The 26807-nt window shown below is 45.7% G+C and overlaps 1 protein-coding gene across 1 annotated transcript in view; it reads right to left on the minus strand.

Moving 5' to 3' along the window:
- LOC122558872 (copine-9-like) overlaps positions 1–26807 on the minus strand; it is a 405261-nt gene that overhangs the window by 77369 nt on the left and 301085 nt on the right. The window contains exon 10 of the mRNA XM_043707757.2: positions 25379–25420. Coding sequence (XP_043563692.1) covers positions 25379–25420 — 42 coding nt within the window. The remainder of the gene's footprint in view (positions 1–25378; positions 25421–26807) is intronic.

Genomic DNA, 26807 nt, shown 5'->3' on the forward strand with positions numbered 1-26807 from the left:
CCCGCCACTCCTCACAACTCTCAGATTGGTATAACTTAAGAGTAAAATCTCTGGAATGCCAGATTAATCTTTTTGGAGTCACATGTTAGGTTCCCAGATCCTTCCCTAATCACCATAATGGCTTGAGGGGCACTCCTTTTCCTGGCGAGATATGCTAAGTATTTGCCTGGCCTGTCACCATGCTCCTATAACCTTTGCTTTGCAAAAGTAAGCTCCTTCTTTGCTGTCTGCGTGAGCACGGAATTCAATGCAGACCGCAATGCTGTAATCCTCTGTAGCTTGACCAACGAGGGCCTGTCAAAGTAAGCCTTCTCGGCTGCCTTCAACTGTGCTTCGAGGAGACCTTGTGGCTCACCCTTCTGCTGCTTCCTACTGGCAGAGTAGAAAATAATTAACCCCCTGGCATAGGCTTTGGCAGTTTCCCAAGGACCAATGGGCCACTAACTGAGCCTGAGTTAATGTCTAGGAACACTCGAAATTCCCGAGAGAAGTACTCCACAAACTTATTATCCTTGAGGATACAGGGATCCATTTGCCAGTGCCTCGGGCCCACTATAGTGTCCTTAATCTTAACCATCAGGTACACTGGAGTTTGATCAGAGATGTTAATATTACCAATTGTACAAGATGCCACCAAGTCCAGGGGTTGCCACGGGGGTCAGAAAAAATCAATCCTGGTGTGACATCTGTGTGGATTGGAAAAAAACGTAAAATCCCTGCCTCCCAGGTGGAGACGCCTCCAGATGTCCACCAACCCTAACTCCATGCACAGATCAACTAATTGTTTAGTTTGCACGGAGATTATCAGGGGCCTTTGGGCAATCTGTCTACTGAGGGATCCCCATATAATGATATGTCGAGACACAAGACTGATCAGTTTAGAGAATGCATCTACCAAAACATTGAGGGGATGGGCCAGAGGGCAATAAACATTTAAAACACCATATTCTTCCCTGTTTTTCAGTGCTTGAGAATTACAACCTCCTGTGTGTGTCTTTAACACACTCTAGTAACTTAAATAGGAGATTCCTCCTTACCAATATAGCCACATCCCTACTTCTTGTATTAAAAGATGAAATGTAAACCCAATCAAAGCCATTCTGCTGTAGTTTCAAATGTTCCTTATCAACCAAATGTGTCTCCTGTAACAAAGCAATATCCACCTTCTCTTTTCTAAGACTCAAAAGTATCTTCTTCCTCTTAGTTGGTGAGTGACTCCCCTTAATATTCCAGGTACACCATTTAATCAAGTCATTAGCCGTAACCTTCTGCAGTAACATTTAAAATCCAGGGAGGAGGAATTCAAATCACAAGTTGCTGAGCCTTAGTGTCACAAGATCCATCGAACATAAAAACTACATAAACTAAAACCACTACACTTAACAAACCTACAAAGCTGTCAAAGATTATATACAACAAAAACCAAAAAACAAACCAACATATAAAGTACCAATGGTGCTGAATAGGGGAACTCACCCCCTACCCAAAGGGGCAACTATCCATCCCAAAACCCAATTTCCCACCCTGTTGTCAAGACTGCAGCCCAGAGATTTAAATACCTAAACTGGGTATAAACTGCCTGTAAGTAGGCATCTAGCCATCCCAACCATTTTCCCTCCTCCTAGCTAGAGCCGCACTGCAAACACAAGCAGAAAAGAAAGAAAATACACCATGGAATAGCAATGTAAATAAAGATTTTTTAAAGAAAAAAGGGTAAAATACCCCACCCATCCTTTGGTATAACAACTTAGAAATTGAAAGTACACACCTCAACTGTTGCCAAACATAGTTTAAACTAAATTATTACCAATAAAAAAGGAAAAGAAAGCCCAAACAGACTACCTCTATTTTTTAAAGAAAAAAACAAAGACATACCCAAACAACATTACTATTTGTACATCCAGTAATTAGATTAATTTGTCCACAAAATCTCTTGCCTTCTCCGACGTGTCAAAGAGATGTATGGATCCATCTAACATGATCTGAAGCACCACCGGATACCTCAGAGAATACTGAATCCCAAGCTCCTTTAGTCTTCTCTTGACACTGTCATAGGATTTTCTTTTCTGGATCACCGCCACTGAGAAGTCCTGGAAGAACATGACCTTACAGCCCTCGTAAACTAGGGCATTCGGATTCTTCCCCTGGATTCTGGAAGCTTCCATGATTCTCTCCTTATTTCTATAATGATGAAACTGCACCAAGACAGGACGAGGACGTTGCAGACTGGGCCGCAGACCCGGCCTCGGACGCTCCTCCTCCCTTCTTCCGCATCGCTGGATGGCGAAAATGCAGGTAAGTTGATTTTTCACAATTTCCTGGAACTGCACGACCTTTCCAGAGCCCCAGGATATCGCGATGGTCCTGGTTGGGCAGGTTAGAAATTTGTCCCGCTTCTGCTTCATTGTGGAGCTCTGCAACACGATCCTCCTAGATCGCCGCCATCTTGGATACCCATCTCCAAGCACTTTGCAGCCACACTTCAAACACATTTGAGTGTAATTACTGTTGTAGGAAATGTGGCAGCAAAATTACACACAGCAAATGCTCACAAACAGCAAGTTTATAATGACAAAATAACATGGTTTTCTGATATTGATTGAGAGATAAGCGTTGGTCAGGTCACCAGGAATAAGTTCTTTGAGAAGGGGACCAAACAGGTGGATGAGGGTAAAGCGGTTGATGTGGTATGTGTGGATTTCAACAAGGCATTTGGTAAGGTTCCCCACAGTAGCTTATTGCACAAAATATGGAAGCATGGGATTGAGGGTGATATAGTGGTTTGGATCAGAAATTAGCTGAAAGAAGACAGAGGGTGGTGGTTGATGGGAAATGTTCATTCTGGAGTTCAGTTACTAGTGGTGTGCCACAAGGATCTGTTTTGGGTCCACTGCTGTTTTTCATTTTTATAAATGACCTAGATGAGGGCATAGAAGGATGGGTTCGTAAATTTGCGGATGACACTAAGGTTGGTAGAGTTGTGGATAGTGACGAAGGATGTTGTACAGAGGGACATAGATAAGCTGCAGAGCTGGGCTGAGAGGTGGCAAATGGAGTTTAATGCTGAAAAGTATGAGGTGATTCACTTTGGAAGGACTAACAGGAATACAGAGTACTAGGCTAATGGTAAGATTCTTGGTAAGATGAGCAGAGGGATCTTGGTGTCCAGGTCCATCGAACCTTGAAAGTTGCCACCCAGGTTGATAGGATTGTTAAGAAGGCATACGGTGTGTTAGCTTTTATTGGTAGAGGGATTGAGTTTCGGAGCTACGAGGTCATGCTGCAGCTGTACAAAACTCTGGTGCGGCCGCACTTGGAGTATTGCATACAGTTCTGGTCACTGCATTATAGGAAGGATGTGGAAAGGGTTCAGAGGAGATTTACTGGGATGTTACTTGGTGTGGAGGGAAGGTCTTACGAGGAAAGGCTGAGGGACTTGAGGCTGTTTTCATTAGAGAGAAGAAAGTTGAGAGGTGACTTAATTAAGACATGTAAGACGATCAGAGGATTAGATAGCGTGGACAGTGAGAGCCTTTTTCCTCAGATGGCGATGGCTAGCACAAGGGGTCATAGCTTTACATTGAGAGGACAGATGTCAGAGGTAGTTTCTTTACTCAGAGATTGGTAGGGGCATGGAATGCACAGCCTGCAACAGGCTCACCAATTTTAAAGGCATTTAAAGGTCATTGGATAGGCATATTGGACGAGAATGGAATAGTGTAGGTTAGATGGGCTTCAGATTGGTTTCACAGGTCAGTGCAACATCGAGGGCTGAAGGGCCTGTACTGAGTTGTAATGTTCTAAGTTTTATGTTCTGTAACTGAGCTGAATTAATGCTAGAAGACAGGCAAGACGTGGTAAGATAAAGGAACCTTGGATGACGAGAGCGGTGGAGCTTCTCGTCAAATGGTAAAAAGGTAGCTTACGTAAGGTGGAGGAAGCAAGCTCAGCTCTAGAGGATTACAGGTAGGCGAGAAAGGAGCTCAAAAATGGTCTGAGGAGAGCCAGGAGGGGGCACGAGAAAGGCTTGGCAGAACGGATTAGGGAGAACACAAAGGCATTTTACACTTCTGTGAGGAATAAGAGAATGGTCAAAGAAAGAGTAGGGCCGATCAGGGATAGCATGGGGAATTTGTGTGTGGAGTCTGAGGAGGTAGGGGAAGTCCTAAATGAGTTTTTTGCTTCTGTATTTGTAGTGAATGAAACCTTTGAAGAGCAGGTGTGCATGCTGGAATGGATAGAGATAGAGGAAGCTGATGTGCTGAAAATTTTGTCAAACATTAAGATTGACAAGTCGCCAGGCTTGGATCAGATTTGTCCTCGGCTGCTTTGGGAAGCGAGAAATGCAATTGCTTTGTCACTTGCGAAGATCTTTGCATCCTCGCTCTCCACTGGAGTCGTACCTGAGGGCTGGAGAGAGGCAAATGTAATTCCTCTCTTCAAGAAAGGAAATAGGGAAATCCCCGGCAATTACAGACCTGTAAGTCTCATGTCTGTCGTCTGCAAGGTGTTAGAAAGGATTCTGAGGGGTAGGATTTATGACCATCTGGAAGAGCATGGCTTGATTAAATGCAGTCAACACGGCTTTGTGAGGGGAGGTCATGCCTCACAAACCTTACTGAGTTCTTTGAGGATGTAACTAGAAAAGTTGATGAGGGTCGAGCTGTGGATGTGGTGTATATGGACTTCAGCAAGGCATTTGATAAGGTTCCCCATGGTAGGCTCATTCAGAAGGTCAGGAGGAATGGGATACAGAGGAACTTAGCTGTCTGGATATAGAATTGGCTGGCCAACAGAAGACAGCGAGTGGTAATAGAAGGAAAATATTCTCCCTGGAAGTCTGTGGTGAGTGGTGTTCCACAGGGCTCTGTCCTTGGGCCTCTATTGTTTGTATTTTTTATTAATGACATGGATGAGGGGATTGAAGGATGGGTCAGCAAGTTTGCAAATGACACAAAGGTTGGAGGTGTCGTTGACAGTATAGAGGGCTGTTGTAGGCTGCAGCGGGACATTGACAGGATGCAGAGATGGGCTGAGAGGTGGCAGATGGAGTTCAACCTGGATAAATGCGAGGTGATGCTTTTTGGAAGGTCGAATTTGAAAGCTGAGTACAGGATTAAGGATAGGATTCTTGGCAGTGTGGAGGAACAGGGGGATCTTGGTGTGCAGGTACATAGATCCCTTAAAATGGCCACCCAAGTGGACAGGGTTGTTAAGAAAACATATGGTGTTTTGGCTTTCATTAACAGGGGGATTGAGTTGAAGAGTCATGAGATCTTGTTGCAATTCTATAAAACTTTGGTTAGACCGCACTTGGAATACTGCGTCCACTTCTGGTCGCCCTATTATAGGAAAGATGTGGATGCTTTGGAGAGGGTTCAGAGGAGGTTTACCAGGATGCTGCCTGGACTGGAGGGCTTATCTTATGAAGAGAGGTTGACTGAGCTCGGACTCTTTTCATTGGAGAAAAGGAGGAAGAGAGGGGACATAATTGAGGTATACAAGATAATGAGAGGCATAGATAGAGTCGATAGCCAGAGACTATTTCCCAGGGCAGAAATGACTAACACGAGGGGTCATAGTTTTAAGCTGGTTGGAGGAAAGTATAGAGGGGATGACAGAGGCGGGTTCTTTACACAGAGAGTTGTGAGAGCATGCAATGCGTTGCCAGCAGCAGTTGTGGAAGCAAAGTCATTGGGGACATTTAAGAGACTACTGGACATGCATATGGTCACAGAAATTTGAGGGTGCATATATGAGGATCAGTGGTTGGCACAACATCGTGGGCTGAAGGGCCTGTTCTGTGCTGTACAGTTCTATGTTCTATGTTCTATGTTCTCAGACTTCTTCCATCCATCTGTACAGGCAGGTGAAATCTTAATTTATAGTCTCATACCAAAGGAAGCATTTTTAACAGTGCAGCAGTCTCTCAAGTACTGGACTGGAGTATCAACCATGATTTTTTGTGTTCAAGCACTAGGCTAAATTTGAGCAGAGAACCTATGACTCAGAGACAAGAGTGCTACCAACTGAGTTACAGCTGAAACAACATTTGAATATAACAGGGCCCCAAGAAATTAATTAATGGCAACACAATTTGGTTTTGATGCTGTTGGTGGAAGGAAGGAGCAATGTTGGCCAGGCAGTAGGGTGACTCACTTGCTCTTCGTTGAATTGCTAAAGGATATATTTTATTCCCAATTGGATAGACACACCGGTAAGTCTTAGACTCATCCAAAACCTGACATTTCTGCAAATGCAGCTGTCATTCAGCACTCCTCTAAACTATCAGTGTTATTAAAAACAGCATTGTTACCTGCTAACAGAGGCTTCAATTAAACAATTAGAAAAAAACAACAAAATACTGCAGATCCCAAAGATTTAAAATAAAAACAGGAAGGTCTGCAAATACTGAGCACGTCAGACAGCATCTGTGGGAAAAGGGTCAGAGTTCATGGGCTGAACTTTCCAAGTCCCCCAGGTGACTGGGCAATGGCAAGTCAGTGGGAAAATATGGTGAGATTCGTAAAATGAAATCCTTGAGTTTGTAAAAAATAGAAGTCTGATTTCACACCCAAAGTTTGAATGACAGGATACGAATCTCATGATTGGGCAATGACAGTTTATTTTAATGCATTTATGTCCCATTAGGACCTAATCCTACTTCATTTATATGCAATTTCTTGTTCTCCCATGTGAGCAAGAGAGAGAGAGAGTGAGAAAGTAGATTGTGACAGCTCCTGATCTAAGAAACACAGTTGGTACCTGCCAATATCACTCACTGTTTGCTTCTTCAGGCCTCTATCAGTCCCCAACATCTCAGGATATGCTCCACAAGCAGCGAACACCTGTACACCCATCCCTGAGGGTTGGCATCACACATGCACCAACATCACCCCATCATCATGCCACATTTTGGATTAATTACTTCAGCCTGTTATGACACACTGATGAAGGGCTTATGCCCGAAACATCGATTCTCCCGCTCCCCAGATGCTGCCTGACCTGCTGTGCTTTTCCAGCACCACACTCTCGACTCTGATCTCCAGCATCTGCAGTCCTCACTTTCTACCTGTTATGACACACCTCCAAAGCAGGTGGGAATTAAAGATATGTTCTAATCAATCTATCGCGATGATGTAAAGTGAGTTTCTATTTACAATTAAACATCGCCCTGCCACTTACATGCCTCAGAAACCTTTTCTAATCTAAGGCCACATTTGGAGTACTGCATGCAGTTCTGATCACCCTACTATAGATTAAACTTGAAAGAGTGTAAAAAAGATTTACCGAACTGGAAGGTTTGAGTTATAAGGAGAGGCTGAATAGGCTGGGACATTTTCTTCCCCTGGAGCGTAAGAGACTGAGGGGTGACCTTATAGAGGTCTATAAAATCATGAGAACTGTAGATAAGATAAGTCAACAGCTTTTCATCATGGTAGGGCAATCTGAAACAAGAGGCCATAGGTTAAAGGTGAGATGGGAGAGCTACAAAAGGGTCAGAGGAGCAATTCTTTCACACAGAGGATGGTGAGTGGCTGGAATGGGCTGCCACCAGAGGTTGTCACAGAGATGACTACAGTTTTATCATTTCAGAAAAATTTGGACGGCTACATGGATAAGATAGATGGAGGGATATGGACCAAAAGCAGGCAAATGAGACTAGATTAATTGTGAAAACTAGGTAGCAAGGGCAAGTCAGGCTGAAGGGCCTGTTTCCATACTGTAGACCTCTATGATTCTATGTATACTGTAAAGGCCTATTCATGACTGACAGAGGTTGACTTGATGCACAGCTGGGAGTGAGAAGTATTTCCACTGCTAGCAAGCTGTAAGACAGAGGGAGACGTTGCCATAGAGGCATGTCGCATACATAATAAGATAAGGCAGTGTAAAACTGTGTGAGATAACTGACGAGAACTCACAAAGAAAAACCTGCTCCAAATCTCCCTAGAATTGACACTTAGCTGATCTTTCTAGTAAAACATGACTCCTCAGAAGAAGGCGTTCTGCAGAAAAGTTATATTCGGCTCAGAACACAGGGCTGGATGTTGACCTCAGAGGCGAAGCAGTTCCAAGGAAGATGCCTATTCAACTCAAAATATCGTGCCAGGGTTTCATCCGTGAGTTAGGTGATGGGAGTCTGGAAAATACATGACTTTGCAAGACCACCACTGGAAAAACTGCTCTGGAGAATCTCCACTGTCTGGGGTCAGGCACCCATATAAGAATATGTAAAAAGGCTTAGCTAACAGCCCTGAAAATCACTTGCCTTTTGAAACATCAGAGACTCCATCTGATGGTTTTGATGTTCTGATCTCTGCTACCAATTTCTTTTAATGTTTGTTTATACAGGCTTAAGTAGTTTCAAATACCTTGTGGCTCCAGCTCTTGAAACTTTAAAAGGTCTGGGTGATTGGCATGTTTACAGGTAAAGTTAAGTCACTATAGTCCAATAGGGTTGTTCACTCATTAATATATTCTAGTATAATGCAATAGTAATTTATTGTTACACAATTTATGACAATACAGTAAAATGTGTACAAGTCACCATAAGCTGTCGCCGCTTTAATTAATAAACTATATAAAAAATAAGTCATACAAAATGAGGACAAATTACATTTTTTGTTCCATACATGGCTTCTTCATTTACTCAGTGGCCGCCGTATTCCGCAGCCACCAAACCGTTGCCTGAGGCCACAACACAAAGGAGGAAGCAGCCCTGACTAACTGGTGCCAAAACGTCACCTCTGCCGAAGCGTCTCATTGCTGCTGAGACTCCAGTCACCTCCATAACCAGGAGACTGCTCCAACTCTCGAGGACTGGGGCCCGTCTCAACATCCGACTGGTGGTGGTTTAACCTGAGGGTCACCACGCCTCAAGCGAGGGGCAAGGTTGAGAAGGTGGGACCTTTATGGTAACCTCAGCACTTTTATGGGGCTGCACTGAATAGAGTTTTGTGATATTTTGTGATTATTTAAAATCTCTTTTTGAAAGGCTTTTTCTGAAACATTCAATGGTCATACTTCGATATATTATATAGTATGTGAATAGTCTTGGAAGTGCTATAGCTTGGCATGGGGGTCATGATGGGCCTTGGGAATAGGAGGAAAAGCATACGCTGGCATAAGGGACCATGGCAGTTGTTAGGTGGTACACCTAGATATTGGGAGGGGCATGAGGAGGCTCGTCAAAAGGCTTCTCCAAGGAGAATATGGTTTGTTACACCTTGACACGGTGTGAACTGTGATCCTTTAATATACTGTCCCTACTCCATAAACATTGCACAGGACGAGGTCAGTCCAACTCCCAGTGCAACTGGCTTGGTCAAGAGTGCTGGCCATGGGCTCATGACCTGACCCAGCCTGCACATGATTGAGGCATTCCTGAAAATCAGAAAGCTTGGAAATGGGGTCAGGAACCCTAGCATCAGGTCCTGATCTACATTTTGAAAGGGTGCATGAGGCTACCGGTCTCGGTAAAAATCTAGCCTAGAATTCTATTTCTCTCTGCACGTGCACTGCCAGACCTACTAAGCTTGCCAATATTCACCGTTTGTATTTCAGTGTGCAATTATCACAAACTTAGTACACTTTAAACACCCAGATTCATATTGTTCATAAAGATATAATGTTTTCACAGGTTTTCACAGAGACTATTAATTTTCATCAATTCAACAACTCCTAGACAATTGCAGTCTTGGGGCACAGGCCAAATTATAACAATGCGCTCTCTCGGGCGACAAAGAATCACTTACAACAGTTTCTGGATCTTTCAATTTGACAGTGTATGTGTAGATTCCTGATGTTCCTGCGAACTTCAGCCAAGTAATGCTTGTAAGCCCTGACAGCTTTGCCATTGTTATTGACCCATATCTTCAGGTATTATGGTTCAAAATGCAGAGAGTCCTAAAGTATGAGTCATTAGTATAAGATAGTCACTGATAAATCCAATAAAGGATTGAGCAGAACCTCCTGTACCTAAAGAAAAGTGAGGATGTGGAACATGATACCAAAAGGAGTCATTACAACATCTGACAGACAGGAGCATTAAAGGAGAATCTAGACAAGCACAAGGTTTTGAAAAGGAATCCAAGGTTTTGCTAATAAAGTTGGATGTAGTAGGAAGGAAAGAAGTTCATGTGGTACATAAGCATTGGCAGAGTCCAGCTGGACCAAATAGCCTGTTTCTGTGCAGTACCATTGATGTAAGGGTTTGGATGTAGGTTTGTTCACTGAGCTGGAAGGTGTTTCGTCACCCGACAAGGTAACATCTTCAGTGGGCCTCAGGCGAGGCATTGCTGATAATTCCTGTTTTGCCATGCTTCTAGGAATTCTCGTGCGTGTCTTTGTTTGGCTTGTCCTAGGATGGATGTGTTGTCCAGGATACATGAACATTAACTAGCCACAAAACAACATGACCCTCTCTCACTAGTATCCTTATATACAGATAAGGAAGGACACCACTTCAACTGGGACAACACATCCATCTTAGGACAAGCCAAACAAAGACATCTACCACCCCCTGAGAAAAAGAACAGGAAATGACATCACCACAGGAAATAACATCACCAACCCAAAGAAACCCAAACATATAAATAGAAAGCAGGACTTATCAGCAGTGCTTCACCTGAAGCCCACTAAAGATATTATCTAGTAGGGTAACAAAACGTCTGGAAATGAACCTTCCAGCTCAGTGAGCAAACCTACTACCAGAACCTTAACTTGAGCTACAAATTTTCTCAAAACATGTAAGGGTATTATAGTGAGTGGAACAAGGTTGGATTTCATTGAGTATGAGGTCCCTGACTGGGCCAATCAGAGAGCCCTGGCTGACAAGTATAAACAGGAGAAAGTGAGGACTGCAGATGCTGGAGGTCAGAGTCGAGAGTGTGGTGCTGGAAAAGCACAGCAGTCAGGCAGCATCCAGGGAACAGGAGAATCGATGTTTTGGGCAAGAGCCCTTCATCAGATATAAACAGAACTGTCAGAGAGTCACCACACTCTAGGGACTGGCTCTGAGCTGGCTAGGTCAGAGTTTATGAGGAGAAAGTGAGGACTGCAGATGCTGGAGATCAGAGCTGAAAATGTATTGCTGGAAAAGCGCAGCAGGTCAGGCAGCATCCAAGGAGCAGGAGAATCGACGTTTCGGGCATGAGCCCTTCTTCAGGAATGAGGAAAGTGTGTACAGCAGGCGAAGATAAAAGGTAGGGAGGATGGACTTGGGGGAGGGGCGTTGGAAATGCGATAGGTGGAAGGAGGTCAAGGTGAGGGTGATAGGCCGGAGTGGGGGTGGTTGGGGTGGAGAGGTCAGGAAGAAGATTGCAGGTTAGGAAGGCGGTGCTGAGTTCGAGGGATTTGACTGAGACAAGGTGGGGGGAGGGGAAATGAGGAAACTGGAGAAATCTGAGTTCATCCCTTGTGGTTGGAGGGTTCCTAGGCGGGAGATGAGGCGTTCTTCCTCCAACCGTTGTGTTGCTATGGTCTGGCGATGGAGGAGTCCAAGGACCTGCATGTCCTTGGTGGAGTGGGAGGGGGGAGTTGAAGTGTTGAGCCACGGGATGGTTGGGTTGGTTGGTCCGGGTGTCCCAGAGGAGTACTTTGAAACGTTCCGCAAGTAGGCGGCCTGTCTCCCCAATGTAGAGGAGGCCACATCGGGTGCAGCGGATGCAATAAATGATGTGTGTGGAGGTGCAGGTGAATTTGTGGCCGATATGGAAGGATCCCTTGGGGCCTTGGAGGGAAGTAAGGGGGGAGGTGTGGGCGCAAGTTTTGCATTTCTTGCGGTTGCAGGGGAAGGTGCCGGGAGTGGAGGTTGGGTTGGTGGGGGGTGTGGACCTGACGAGGGAGTCACGGGGGGAGTGGTCTTTTCAGAACGCTGATAGGGGAGGGGAGGGAAAAATATCCCTGGCGGTGAGGTCCGTTTGGAGGTGGCGGAAATGACGGTGGATGATACGCTGTATATGGAGGTTGGTGGGGTGGTAGGTGAGGACCAGTGGGGTTCTGTCCTGGTGGCGGTTGGAGGGGCGGGGCTCAAGGGCGGAGGAGCGGGAAGTGGAGGAGATGCAGTGGAGGGCATCGTCGATCATGTCTGGGGGGAAATTGCGGTCTTTGAAGAAGGAGGCCATCTGGGTTGTACGTTATTGGAACTGGTCCTCCTGGGAGCAGATGCGGCGGAGTTGAAGGAATTGGGAATATGGGATGGCGTTTTTACAGGGGGCAGGGTGGGAGCAGGTGTAGTCTAGGTAGCTGTGGGAGTCGGTCGGTTTATAGTAAATGTCCGTGTTGATTCGGTCGCCTGAGATAGAAATGGAAAGGTCTAGGAAGGGGAGGGAGGAGTCTGAGACGGTCCAAGTGAATTTGAGGTCGGGGTAGAAGGTATTGGTAAAGTGGATGAACTGTTCAACCTCCTCGTGGGAGCACAAGGCAGCGCCGATACAGTCATCGATGTGGCGGAGGAAAAGGTGGAGGGTGGTGCCGCTGTAGCTGCGGAAGATGGACTGTTCCACATATCCTACGAAGAGGCAGGCATAGCTGGGGCCCATGCGGGTGCCCATGGCTACTCCTTTGGTTTGGAGGAAGTGGGAGGATTGGAAAGAGAAGTTGTTCAGGGTGAGGACCAGTTCAGTCAGTTGAAGGAGGGTGTCAGTGGAAGGGTACTGGTTGGTACGGCGGGAAAGGAAGAAGCAGAGGGTTTTGAGTCCTTTGTGATGGGGGATGGAGGTGTACAGGGACTGGATGTCCATGGTGAAGATAAGGCGTTGGGGACCGGGGAAGCGAAAATCATGGAAGAGGTGGAGGGCATGGGTGCTGTCCCGAACGTAGGTGGGGAGTTCTTGGACTAAGGGGGACAGGACCGTGTCGAGGTATGCACAGATGAGTTCAGTGGGGCAGGAGCAGGCTGAGCCAATGGGTCAGCCGGGGCAGTCAGGTTTGTGGATTTTGGGCAGGAGGTAGAAATGGGCGGTGTGGGGTTGTGGGACTATGAGGTTGGAGGCGGTGGATGGCAGTTCCCCTGAGGTGATGAGGTTATGGATGGTCTGGGAGATGATGGTTTGGTGGTGGGAGGTGGGGTCATAGTCAAGGGGGCAGTAGGAGGAGGTGTCCGCGAGCTGGCTTTTAGCCTCAGCGGTGTAAAGGTCGGTGTGCCAAACTACTACCGCGCCTCCCTTGTTTGCTGGTTTGATAGTGAGATTGGGGTTGGAATGGTGGGAGTGGAGGGCTGCACGTTCCGAGGGTGAGAGGTTGGAGTGGGTGAGAAGGGTGGAGACGTTGAGGCGGTTAATGTCGCGGCGGCAGTTGGCTATGAAGATATCGAGGACGGGTAAGAGGCCAGCACAGGGTGTCCAGGTGGATGGGGTGTGTTGGAGGTGGGAGAAGGGGTCGTCAGAGGGTGGGCGAGAAACCTGGTTGAAGAAGTAGGCGCGGAGGCGAAGGCAGCGGAAGAATTGTTCGATGTCTCGCCGCGTGTTGAACTCGCTAATCCGGGAGCGTAGCGGAATGAAGGTGAGGCCTCTGCTGAGGACTGATTTATCATCCTCCAGAGAGGGGGAGGTCTGGAGGGATGGTGAAAATACGGCAGGGCTGGGAGCTAGGACCTGGTGTGGGGCTGGAGCTGGGAGTGGGGGTGGGGTTGGGCGTGGGGATGGGGACAGAGATCGGCGTGGGGGCGGGGTTAGGCGTGGTGACGGAGATCGGCGTGGGGGCGGGGTTGGGCGTGGGAGCGGGAACGAAGATCTGCGTGGGGGCGGAGTTAGGCATGGTGATGGAGATCGGCACGGGGCGGGATTTGGCGTGGTGACGGAGATCGGTGTGGAGGCGGGGTTAGGCATGGTGACGGAGATCGGCGTGGGGCGGGGACGGAGATCGGCGTGTGGGCGGAGTTAGGCGTGGTGACGGAGATCGGCGTGGGGGCGTAGTTAGGCGTGGGGGCGGAGACGCATGCGGCGTAGTGGTCGTGCAGGTTAGTGATGTCACTGGGGGCGGAAGTGGCAGTGGCGATGCCAGAAACAGTGTTATTCCCGATAGCCGCGGATGCCGCAAATCTGTCGGCGATGGTCTTCCTGGCGATCGTGGAGGCAGTTGTCTGGGCAGCGATCGCGGAGTCTGCGAGGTCGGTGGGGGTGGAAGTGACGTCATGGTTCGCGGAGGCGGTTGCTGCCGCGGGCGCTGTAGCGGCCACATGGTTAATGGCGCCGGAGTGATTTCGGAGGCCAATGGAAGATTCTGGAACAGTTGAGGAACCCAGAGTATGGGGGTAAGTACATCGTAGTTTTTGGTACTTACTGCCTTTAATTTCCAATATGGCTAGGAATAACTGTTTGTTTAGTGTATGGATCCTTCTGTGGATGAAGAACAGTAGAGGTCCTTTACAGGTCTGTGAGAGTGTTGTCCTGAGCTAGGGTAGGTCTAATTGCAGGGAAAGTACATAGCGGCGCAGGGCTGCAAGTGTGGAGTGAAGGATCCGGAGGGAGGTCTGTTGCTGGAGGCTTCGGATTTGTTGTAGGTACTGGTTGTCCTGGTTGGGTCCAAATTTTGTTGGTATGAACGTAATCCGGAGTCCATGCGGGGTCAGTCGGTTCCGTAGGCAGGTGCTGAGGAAGGAGATGTGGCTGTGGTAGCAAGTCTGTTTGAGAACGTGACTGAAGAGCTTCTGTGCAGAGGAGATTACCTGGGGTGTGCAGTGAGAGAGGGACTCACTGAAATCCTTGTAGAGGGAGGAAGAGAGCTTCTTCAAGGAAGGCATCCTTGCAAGAGGATTCGCAGTAGGTTAAAATCTTTGAGGAGAAAGTGAGGACTGCAGATGCTGGAGATCAGAGCTGAAAGTGTGTTGCTGGAAAAGCGCAGCAGGTCAGGCAGCATCCAAGGAGCAGGAGAATCGACGTTTCGGGCATGAGCCAACTATCCCGTGGCTCAACACTTCAACTCCCCCCTCCCACTCTACCAAGGACATGCAGGTCCTTGGACTCTTCCATCACTAGACCATAGCAACACGACGGTTGGAGGAAGAACTCCTCATCTTCCGCCTCGGAACCCTCCAACCACAAGGGATGAACTCAGATTTCTCCAGTTTCCTCATTTCCCCTCCCCCCACCTTGTCTCAGTCAAATCCCTCGAACTCAGCACCGCCTTCCTAACCTGCAATCTTCTTCTTGACCTCTCCGCCCCCACCCCCACTCCGGCCTATCACCCTCACCTTGACCTCCTTCCACCTATCGCATTTCCAATGCCCGTCCCCCAAGTCCATCCTCCCTACCTTTTATCTTAGCTTGCTGGACACACTTTCCTCATTCCTGAAGAAGGGCTCATGCCCGAAACGTCGATTCTCCTGCTCCTTGGATGCTGTCTGACCTGCTGCGCTTTTCCAGCAACACATTTTAGGTCAGAGTCTATGCACTATGCATGTGCAAATAAAGGATGACTTGGTGACAGTTATGCAGATGTGCAGTTATTTTAGTTATTAAAGGTTATGGAACTGTAATGGGTAGATGGAAGAGTTAAGAAAGGAATAAACAATGATCTAAATGCATGTGAGAAATGACTGAGTGGCTGAGTGACCCACTCCTGATCCTAAGTTCCTAGGTAGGTGGTGATGATGGGACAGCAAATATATTACCTACTGTAGGACAATGCACAGTCGAGGAAGTGATGGTTAGTATTGCTCTCATTAAAAACTATTTCCCCTCCAGGTTGTGATTCATCTTCTAAAAGTACAGACACCAAAGACTGTTTAATGAAGGCATTGTGGCAACTTGCTGGACAGTAAATATTGAAGTAGATGTAGATTGTAGGACTGAGACGAGGACCTCCCATGACCATGTGAATGCCATGTGAAACATCTTGTACCTCAGGGAAGCCCATCACCTGGGTCAACGTTCTGTACTCAAATACTGCTCCTTGCAAACACTGCATCTGTCATTTATTTAAAAATCCAAAGTGCCTGAGGTGGTCTAGCTGCTTTGATTGATCCATTAGCATGAGCATGCCATGCTGTGATGACCTTAACTTTGCTGGGAAGAGCTGTAGTCATTTCAGATGTCTTCAACTCAGTTGGCAGCAGATGGTGCAACTGTCTTGTGAACTGGAGGCAGCAAAGTGAAGTCTTCTTCCACATATCCAGGTCACATTGAAGTGTCTACACATGCAAGTTCCAGGGCTGTGGCAGCTGCAGCACAAACTGCTCCTGTGTTCTTTTGCATCTACTTTTGGCCACTATGGAATAGCCATAGTCACCATATTGCATTAAATGCCAGCAACAAAAGTAATTAATGCCTGGGAATGGGGGAGAACAAAACATAGTAAATTTATTCTGAAGAGTCTCCAAAAGGAAAAAAAAGTTTTTTCCACAATCAACTGTGGCCTACAGTTGGGATTGCTAGCTCGGAGCTGTATTAGTATAGCTATTTCATTTTAAATAAGGTCGCAGGCTTGCAAAATAAAATTGCTTTGAAAGAAAATGTGCATGCCATGAACTGGGCAGGCCCCAACTGCTTCTGACGGCTGTGCCACCCACCTTGCAACATCTTCCCTGCAACATCAGAAGAAAATGAAAAGAAGAAACATTCACCTGGCTCTACATCCTCTGTGAGCTCTGAAAAATTCATGATCACTTCTGTTCTAAATTAGGTTCAAATGTAATTATTCAAAAAAGAGCCATGATCTCACAGCCATGCTGTGTGTATGTTGGGACAGGGCTTCTGATCCCTGACGAGGCTGCAGTTTTATTTGTAATAATTGCAGTTCGACGTCAAATATTTGCAGTCACAAATGCTGGGAATATTAAGGGTTAACACTAACTTGGCATTCAGCAGATTTATCTGGTAGAAAATTGAGAGACATAAAATTATCATGTTGTGAGTTCTCTCACTAGTGTGGGTAACTTGTAATTTAGAAATGAAGAGGAAGGCACCCAGACTGCAATCTGAACAATGTGGTACTCTAATGAGCCAGCAAGGAATGCAATCAGGTTTTGATTGAGCAATGAGGTTGTCATGGCAAAGAACTCCATGAGACACTGACATGTTCAAATATACAGGAACTGTTGCAATCCTACGAACACAGATTCCATTTTAATCCAAATAAGCTCACTAAAGACATATGAAACAGATATTGGTAAAGTTGTTGCTGTCGTAGGGAAGCTACAGAAGAACATACCATTTTGAGTACGATCGTGATGATGTTTGCAAGTCAGGGTTGGGAAGCTAGGAAAATAAGTATTGGGTGTCATCATGGTCAATTAAGCCAATGGATTTGTAAAATGGAAGACTAGAATTGATAGAGCTAAAGACCAAACTAAACTCATGATAACGTTCTCATCATAAGCCAAGCAAAGTGCAAGCACCAATCAGGGCAATCTGTAGCTCACCCTCCCCCCTTGGTACTTTCCCGATTTCACTTGATGCCCGGTTTCACAAATTCCTCTTTGGAGAGTGGGTGACAATTGCTGAGGGATTGTGGATGGGCCAACAGCAGCCTTTTACAGCTACTTTGTGGGAACAGCTTTCCAGCATTTTCTGCTCAGCCTTTTAAAGATTAGCTAGGTGATTCAAGATCTAAAAGCACAAATCAGAGCTCTGACTAGGAGAAACAGATTCAGACACCTTGTTTTAAAATGGGCAAAGGAGCCTCATTTCATTATTGAATGAGGTCTGCATTAATTTAATGCAGCTCCCCGGGCCATCCATATTAAGACCCTGACCAATTTAGCAGTGGATCGAAACTGCATACAGATTCGCTATACCCTCTACACTATTAAATTAGTTATCATTATGCATATTTTAAGACCACGGAAAGATGTGAAAGGTTGAATCTAGTCCTCAGTATCAGGTCAAAACGCAGACATTCAATACGTTAACTTTGAATCGATATTTCTGGAACATGTTGTTCCTTGGTGTATTTGAAATCACTCCTGTTCAAATAAATCTTCAGAACCAAAGAACACTCTTTCAAGTTGTGCAAAAAAAGAAATTAAAAGGAGTTTACATTGCTTCCAATAATTAAAGCACATTAATCTTTGAACAGAGAGAACTTAGAGGAGTGAATGAATATATTATTGCATGACCCACTTATTACGTGTGGTTATTTGTTTCATTTCTGGATAGCTTTCAAACACATTTCACATAGTTTAACACAACAGGGAACTTGGGATACAGGAAACAGAGCTTTTCAGGCTGGATGCTCAATGATTCCTTTGAATTTCTAACACTAACACAGCAGATCCTCCCCAGTGCTTTACTCCGGGCACAATTTTAATGAAATGACTGATTGCAGGCAGACATCATTCATATTCTATATACTTACACTTGCACATTCCTAAAAGGAAATTGAAAATGTTTTGAATCTGCTTCTCAGGTTTACTTGTCGAATTGAAAAATACAATCTGAAATTCTGGCACATTTTGTAATTCTCTCTCGTGTTTCCCTTTGCTTTTAAGGTTACATTTTAAAACCCTTGCTGCAACACAACTTTTTCAGAGGTTGGACAATTCAGTGAGGAGTGCTCGCCTCCCAATCTAAATTCCTGAACACACCGCTCCATTCTAAGAGGCAAGATTCACAACACCATGATCACACAGTCGGGAAGGATGTCTATACTCTTCTGCTCTTTGTCCCCTATAACCTTACAATTTTATTCCAACCAGGTAGATTAACATGAAAGTAACTCTTGAATCTGCTTTCATTAACCTTTCAAACAATCCATTCCACAATATGTCAACTTGCTGCTCAAAACACAAACAAGTTTCTGTGTAAAAAACGTAAGCAGGTTCTGAGAATACTGGAAAGGTGCAAACCATGTATAGCTGGTGGATGGAGAAAATTAAGCTACAGCCTCTGCACAGTGCCAATAAGAATTGAAACTCCTTTTCCAATATCTAATTTGAAATTTGCTCTGTAGCCATTGACAGCACTCTGAAAAACATCCCTTCGATTTTATGACTTCATCCAAAAAAAGGCACATCATGTTCATCTACATTTTATTTCTTGGACACTGGTTGATCTAGTGGGCATCCTTTTAGATTTCTGAATTGGAATTTAAAGACTTCTCCAGCGTATCCAACTTTAAAAAGGGCTAGCTTTAATGGCATTGTCCAGCTTGGAACTGGTGAGGCTGTTTCCTGCCATATTGTGGGCACAGAGCAAAGTGGCTATGAAAGCACCCTCTACTTTCTCACTGATTTCTTGAAGGTGCTCTTGGGGGTGTTTTTCCCCAATCAATTGTTACCATGTCTCCAAGGAAGAATTTGGGAAACTGGGCATCAAGTGAAATTGGTAAGGTACCAACAAAAAGGTGAGCTAGACAAGTTGCCTGATTGGTGCTTACACTTTGCTTGGCTTATGATGAGACCAAATAATGACTTTAGTTTGGTACTTAGCTCTACCAGTTCCAATCATTCCGCATTTTGATTTGCCAATAGTTATTCCCCTTTACAATTAATATATCTTCTTCATCCTCTCCCCATTTATCACTCCAATTCTATCTTGACTTACAGCATTTTTCATCCACCACCACGACTATCTCCCTTGAATCTGACCAACCTCAGAGGGCTTATGCCCGAAACGTCAATTCTCCTGTTCCCTCGATGCTGTCTGACCTGCTGCGCTGTTCCAGCAACACATTTTCAGCTCTGATCTCCAGCATCTGCAGACCTCACTTTCTCCTCTGACCAATCTCAACCTATTTATAGTTTACTTCGATTTTACTCTGTATTCTTAGATTAGATTACTTAGATTACTTACAGTGTGGAAACAGGCCCTTTGGCCCAACAAGCCCACACCGACCTGCCGAAACGCAACCCACCCAGACCCATTCCCCTACATTTACCCCTTCACCTTACACTACGCGCAATTTAGCGTGGCCAATTCACCTGACCTGCACATTTTTGGACTGTGAGAGGAAACCAGAGCAAACCCACGCAGACACGGGGAGAATGTGCAAGCTCCACACAGAGAGTCACCTGAGGCGGGAATTGAACCCATGTCTCTGGCACTGTGAAGCATCAGTGCTAACCACTGAGCAGTATAAATCATCATTCTGCGAGAAAAGGCATAAGCTGCAATGTGGCATGGTCTCTTCCCCTATGCACAAGCCCCTGTCCCATCGGTGGGTTCTGTAAATGCACCTCGTTTTCCATCTTACACCGTGTCACTTCGCACAAGTGCTCCCCGGTGACTGTCTCCAAGAAATGAAAACCTAACCATCATGCCTTGACATTAAATGGACATTAATGAGTCCCTCATTATTGACATTATGGGAGTTACCATTGACCAGAAATTAAACTGGATCAACCATATACAGACTGCAAATGCAGGTCAGAATATAGAACATAGAACATAGAACATTACAGCGCAGTACAGGCCCTTCGGCCCTCGATGTTGCGCCGACCCATCATACCAATCTGGAGCCCATCAAATCTACACTATTCCATGTACGTCCATATGCTTGTCCAATGACGACTTAAATGTATTTAAAGTTGGCGAATCTACTACCGTTGCAGGCAAAGCATTCCATACCCTTACTACTCTCTGAGTAAGGAAACTACCTCTGACATCTGTCCTATATCTATCACCCCTCAATTTAAAGCTATGCTCCCTCGTGGTTTCCGTCACCAATCCTGGAAAAAGGCTATCCCTGTCCACCCTATCTAACCCTCTGATTATCTTATATGTCTCTATTAAGTCACCTCTCAACCTTCTTCTCTCTAACGAAAACAGCCTCAAGTCCCTCAGCCTTTCCTCATTAGACCTTCCCTCCATACCAGGCAACATCCTAGTAAATCTCCTCTGCACCCTTTCCAAAGCTTCCACATCCTTCTTATAATGCAGTGACCAGAACTGTACACAATATTCCAAGTGCGGCCACACCAGAGTTTTGTACAGCTGTAGCATAACCTCATAGTTCCAGAACTCGATCCCTCTGTTAATAAAAGCTAAAACACTGTATGCCTTCTTAACAACCCTAACAACCTGGGTGGCAACTTTCAAGGATCTGAGTACCTGGACACCGAGATCTCTCTGCTCATCTACACTACCAAGAACCTTACCATTAGCCCAGTACTTTGCATTCCGGTTACTCCGACCAAAGTGAATCACCTCACATTGTCCGCATTAAACTCCATTTGCTACCTCTCAGCCCAGCTCTGCAACTTATCTATGTCTCTCTGTAACCTACAACATCCTTCGTCACTATCCACAATTCCACCGACCTTAGTGTCATCTGTAAATTTACTAACCCTCCCTTCTACGGTCTCATCCAGATCGTTTATAAAAATGACGAACAGCAGTGGACCCAACACCGACCCTTGCGGTACACCACTGGTAACTGGACTCCAGGATGAACATTTCCCATCAACTACCACTTTCTGTCTTCTTTCAGCAAGCCAATTACTGATCCAAACTGCTATATCTCCCACAATCCCATTCCTCCACATTTTGTACAATAGCCTACTGTGGGGAAGCTTATCGAACGCCTTGCTGAACTCCATATACACCACATCAATCGGTTTACTCTCATCTACCTGTTTGGTCACCTTCTCAAAGAACTCAATAAGATTTGTGAGGCACGACCTACTCTTCACAAAACCGTGCTGACTATCCCTAACCAAATTATTCTTTTCTAGATAATTATAAATCCTATCTTTTATAAACTTTTCCAACACTTTACCAACAACTGAAGTAAGGCTCACTGGTCTATAATTATCAGGATTGTCTCTACTCCCCTTCTTGAACAGGGAAACCACGTTTGCTGTCCTCCAGTCTTCTGGCACTATTCCTGTAGACAATGACAATTTAAAGATCAATGCCAAAGGCTCGGCAATCTCCTCCCTGGCTTCCCAGAGGATCCTAGGATAAATCCCATCCGGCCCAGGGGACTTATCTATTTTCACACTCTGCAGGATTTCTAATACCTCTTCCTTGTGAACCTCAATCCCACCTAGTCTAGTAGCCTGTATCTCAGTAATCTCCTCAACAACATTGTCATTTTCTAGAGTGAATTCTGTCAAAAAATATTCATTTAGTGCTTTCCCTATCTCCTCTGATTCCACACACAACTTCACACTACTACCCTTGATTGGCCCTAATCTTACTCTTGTCATTCTTTTATTCCTTAAAGGTATAGGTATTTAAGGAATTAAGGAATAAAGAGGCTAGGAATTCTATGGTGAGTAACTCTCCCAAATGCCTGTCCTCAAGTCAGGAGTGTGATTGAATACACTACACTGACTGGGATGGATTCAGCTTCAATAACACTCAAGAAGCTTAACACCATCAAGGACAATTGACCTGATTGACCAGCACTCTTTCAGCATCCGAGTCTGGTGGCATCCAAGAGATATTCTTACTGGAGGATTTAAACATTTGCTGCCGTGTCCTGGGTATTTTGATTTTTTCCCAGTCTATAGGAGCCCTCCTTTGAAACCCAAGTAAGAATCAAATGCTTCAACCATTACGTCATATTTAACAGGGTGTTCATCAATCTCTTCTCTTAAGCTATCGCCACCAGAGCACAAGAGCACACTCGCTGTTCCTTTTCTGGCATTTAAGTGAGTTCTGTCGGTGAGATGGCCCTGTAACAATGGAATCAGTTTCTTCAGTGCACAGTCTAGTTGAGATCTCCTGCGATATCCTGGGGCTCGTATGAAGGTAAGGCTTTCTCCATCATTCTGTGGCATTCAAGTTGTCTGTCATCGGAACTGTAGTAATGGGAATTTAATCCAGTTACTGTTGTGGGCAGTTTTCTTGAGTGTGTCCCATCAGATCAAAGTCTGTTCACTCTTCAGAATTTACTATTGCTGCTGGGATCCCTCAGAAATAGCTCACAAACCATGCACCACTGTTGTCACCATATATAATGGGGTCTGACAGCCTTAGACAAGGGTTGGACATTCACGCTCTTCCCAAGGAAGACAGTGGTGCCAAATACACATTATCGCAACCCCCCCGTAATTTTGAACATATATATTAAATCTCACCTTTCCTTACTCGACAGAGAACAGGCTCAGATTCTCTACCCTCTCCATGAGGTAGAAATCTCCAATTCTGGCACTATGCTGGTAAATCCACCCCTAGTGTTAGAAGTACCAAATTGTTACAGGCCTAATGCCATGTGTCAGCCTACTGATTCATAAGCCTGAATTGCGGAGATTCATTAGGCCAGCAATTAGTGGCTGATTTGACTCTGGAAAATTTGTTTAATTAATTTTTAAATGATAGCCTTGTCTTTTGTGAGCTTTCTTTTCGGGACAGGCGAGTTGGAACAGTGAGTTCCTGAAAAAGTCTTCCTATGCAGTGGTAGGAGGTTCGTAGCAGTTTGAAGAATACTCTTCTCCAATGCCTCTTGTTAACACTGGACAAGTGTGGATTAATCTCCTCTGAGTCAATCTCGGTTAATGCACCTTTTATATGTTGAATTATAGAATGCTTCTGTCTACAATGCTGAGCACCCATTCTGTTCTGGTTGCTCTTATGCTCATTGCTCCAAAGTTGTACTGGCAGAAGATGTATACTGCCGTACACAGTGGATCTGTTCGGGGGGCATGGTGGCTCAGTGGTTAGGACTGTTGCCTCACAATGTCAGGGACCTGTGTTCAATTCCAGAATAGACAAGGTCTTTTCCCTGGGGTGGGGGAGCCCATAGGTTTGGGGTGAGAGGAGAAAGATTTAAAAGGAGCAGAGGGTGGTGCGTGTATGGAATGAGCTGTCAGAGGAAGTGGTGGAGGCTGGTACAATTACAACATTTAAAAGGCTGGGTATATAAATAGGAAGGGTTTAGATTTAGGATACCTGGTCGGCATGGACGATTTGGACGGAAGGATCTGTTTCTGTGCTGTACATCTGTATGACTTGATGACTGTCTGTGTGAAGTTTGCACATTCCCCTCCATGTCTGTGTGGGTTTTCTCTGGGTATTCCAGTTTCCTCCCACAGTCCAAATATGTGCAGGTTAGGTAGGTTGACCGAGCTAAATTGCCCATAACGTTGAGGGATGTGCAGGCTAGATGGAATAGCTATAGGAAATGCACGGTTACAGGGACAGGGTAGGAGGGTGGGTCTGGCTGGTTTGCTGTTCAGAGGGTTGGTGTGGACTTGATGGTTCAAATGGCCTACTTCCACACTGTAGGGATTCTATGACCCTGTTATATTACCCTGTTTATGGTGCCACTCTGTTAGCTCATTAGTATATGTCTACATATATAGAGGTAGATTCCAACATCCCTCATTATTTTGGCTGACAATCCAATTACTGCAAAATCACAACAAAAACAGGAATTGCTGGAGATATTCAGCAGCTCAAGCAGCATCTATCAAGAAAAAGCAGGATCAACATTTTGGGTCCAATGGCCATTCTTCAGAGTCTCTCCACAGATGTTGCTGGACCTGCTGAGTTTCTCCAATCATTCCGGTGTTGTTTCAGAATTACAGCATCTGCAGTTCTTTGTTTTTTCTTTACTACAAATGAGGGATGGTACCACATCACTGCCTGGTTTTGTGCTGCTCAGTGCCAGGCTACTGTCACCAAGACCATGGTTCAGAGAAGGAAATTCTTCCTCTGTCAAAGAAATTCCTTTTATTTCTTGCAATTGTGAGGGTTTTTAGATCAATCGTTTGATGATCAACCCATCATCTTTCACTGTCAACTTAGACCATTATGCACTCAGAGGTAGTGAGGACTGCAGACACTGGGAAGTCAAATTTGATAGAATGTGGAGCTGGAAAAGACACAGCACAGATGAAGGGTCCTGCCTGAAACGTTGACCCTCCTGCTCATCTGACGCTGCTTGACCAGCTGTGCTTATTCCAGCTCCATGTTTTATCGACTCAGTCCATTAGGCACTTACTTCAATTGCAAATACTCCAAATTTACCTCAACCTAAAATGAGAAATGAAAGGGCCTGACACCCAGCATTTTCATCCAGGGGCAAGTTTTCCTGTTTTGCGTATTCTCTTGAGGGCAAGGTACAAAAGTGGGGATTTAACAGAACAATTTTCTTTCTTTCTGTACAGTAATCATAGAGTGGCCAGGGCTTGCCGCCAATATATTGATTACCCGAGCCATTTGATCCCGAGCATCCTGTGTGGATATGCGAGGTAGAATATAAATCAGACAGTCATTTCCTCGAATTGCCCTTGTACAGTTCTGAGTGACTGGTTCCAGCTCAGCACTGATGACAGCTATTACATCAGTCAGCTACCTGCACTGTGAAGACAAGGAAATCGTTCAAGCGTCTAGGAAAATGGCCTAATGTATTGGCAGTCACAGAACAAGGAATTCAGTAAAATGAGCAGGAATCTAATTTAATAGTTCGGTGGAAGTAGATAAACAGATAGGTGGATGTAACCCTGTGACTACTCACCACAGATCTTTGAAAGGTTCAGCCTTACCTGCCATCTCGATCCCAATCATAGACGTCCACCTTCACTGTCCTAAACATGAAAGGCAAAAAAAAAGTGATGTCAATCGATCCTGCTCTCTTCCATAGAAATGCCTTACAAAAATAGGTATTTATTTTACCAGTGTCTTTTCTTTACTCTGTCATGGGATGAGTGAGTGTCTGTGATGTCTCGTGGGGTCTTGTGTTGGAAACCAAGACCCACTATTCCCCCAGGCTTCACCAAAGCTGATGACATTAGATGACATTGGTAGAGGTACAGGTAAATTTCTGAAGGATGTGGAAGGATCCCTTGGGGCCTTGGACAGAGGTGAGGGGAGCGGTGTGGGCACAGGTTTTTGCATTTCCTGTGGTGGCAAGAAAAGGTGCCAGTAGTGGGGTGTGGGCTGGTGGGGGGTGTGGACCTGATGAGGGAGTCGCAGAGGGAATGGTCTCTCCATAACGCTGATAGGGATGGGGAGGGAAATATATCTTTGATGGTGGGGTCTGTTTGGAGGTGGCGGAAGTGGCAGACGATGATGCAATGTATGCAGACGTTGGTGAGATGGAAGGTGAGGACCAGGGAGTTCTGTCCTTGTTGTGATGCGGATAGCAGTTGGGAGGGAAATATATCTTTGGTGGTGGGGTCGGTTTGGAGGTGGCAGAAGTGGCGGAGGATGGTGCAATGTATGTGGAGGTTGGTGAGATGGAAGGTGAGGACCACCACCTCCCACCTGTTCCTCTGCTATATTGATTACTGTATCGGTGCCACCTTGTGCTCCCACAAGGAGGTTGAACAGTTCATCAACTTTGCCAACACCTTCCACCCCAACCTCAAATTCACCTGACCATCTCAGACACCTCCCTCCCCTTTCTGGATCTCTCCATCACCATCTCCGGCGACCGACTAACCACAGACATTTATTACAAACCCACCGACTCTCGCAGCTACCTAGAATATACCTCCCACCCTATCTCCTGTAAAAACACCATCCCTTATCCCCAATTCCTCTGCCTCCACCGCATCTGTTCCTAGGATGACCAATGCCACTTCAGTAAGTCCCAGATTGCCTCCTTCTTCCAAGATGGCAGCTTCCCTTCCCACGTGGTTGATGATGCCCTGCAGCGCACCTCCTCCACTTCACGCACCACTGCCCTTGAACACCACCCCTCCCAACACAACAAGGACAGAACTCCCTGGTCCTCACCTTCCATCTCACCAACCTCCACATACATTGCACCATCCTCCGCCACTTCTGCCACCTCCAAACCGACCCCACCACCAAAGATATATTTCCCTCCCAACTGCTATCCGCATCACAGAGTGACCATTCCCTCCGCGACTTCCTTGTGAGGTCAACACCCCTCCCACACCAGCCAACACCCCACTCCTGGCACCTTTCCCTGCCACCATAGGAAGTGCAAAACCTGTGCCACACTAC

The sequence above is a fragment of the Chiloscyllium plagiosum genome, unplaced genomic scaffold (assembly GCF_037043375.1).
Source record: "Chiloscyllium plagiosum isolate Xiang-an unplaced genomic scaffold, Cpla_swu_hap1 HiC_scaffold_14, whole genome shotgun sequence".
In the NCBI taxonomy this organism is placed as follows: Eukaryota; Metazoa; Chordata; class Chondrichthyes; order Orectolobiformes; family Hemiscylliidae; genus Chiloscyllium; species Chiloscyllium plagiosum.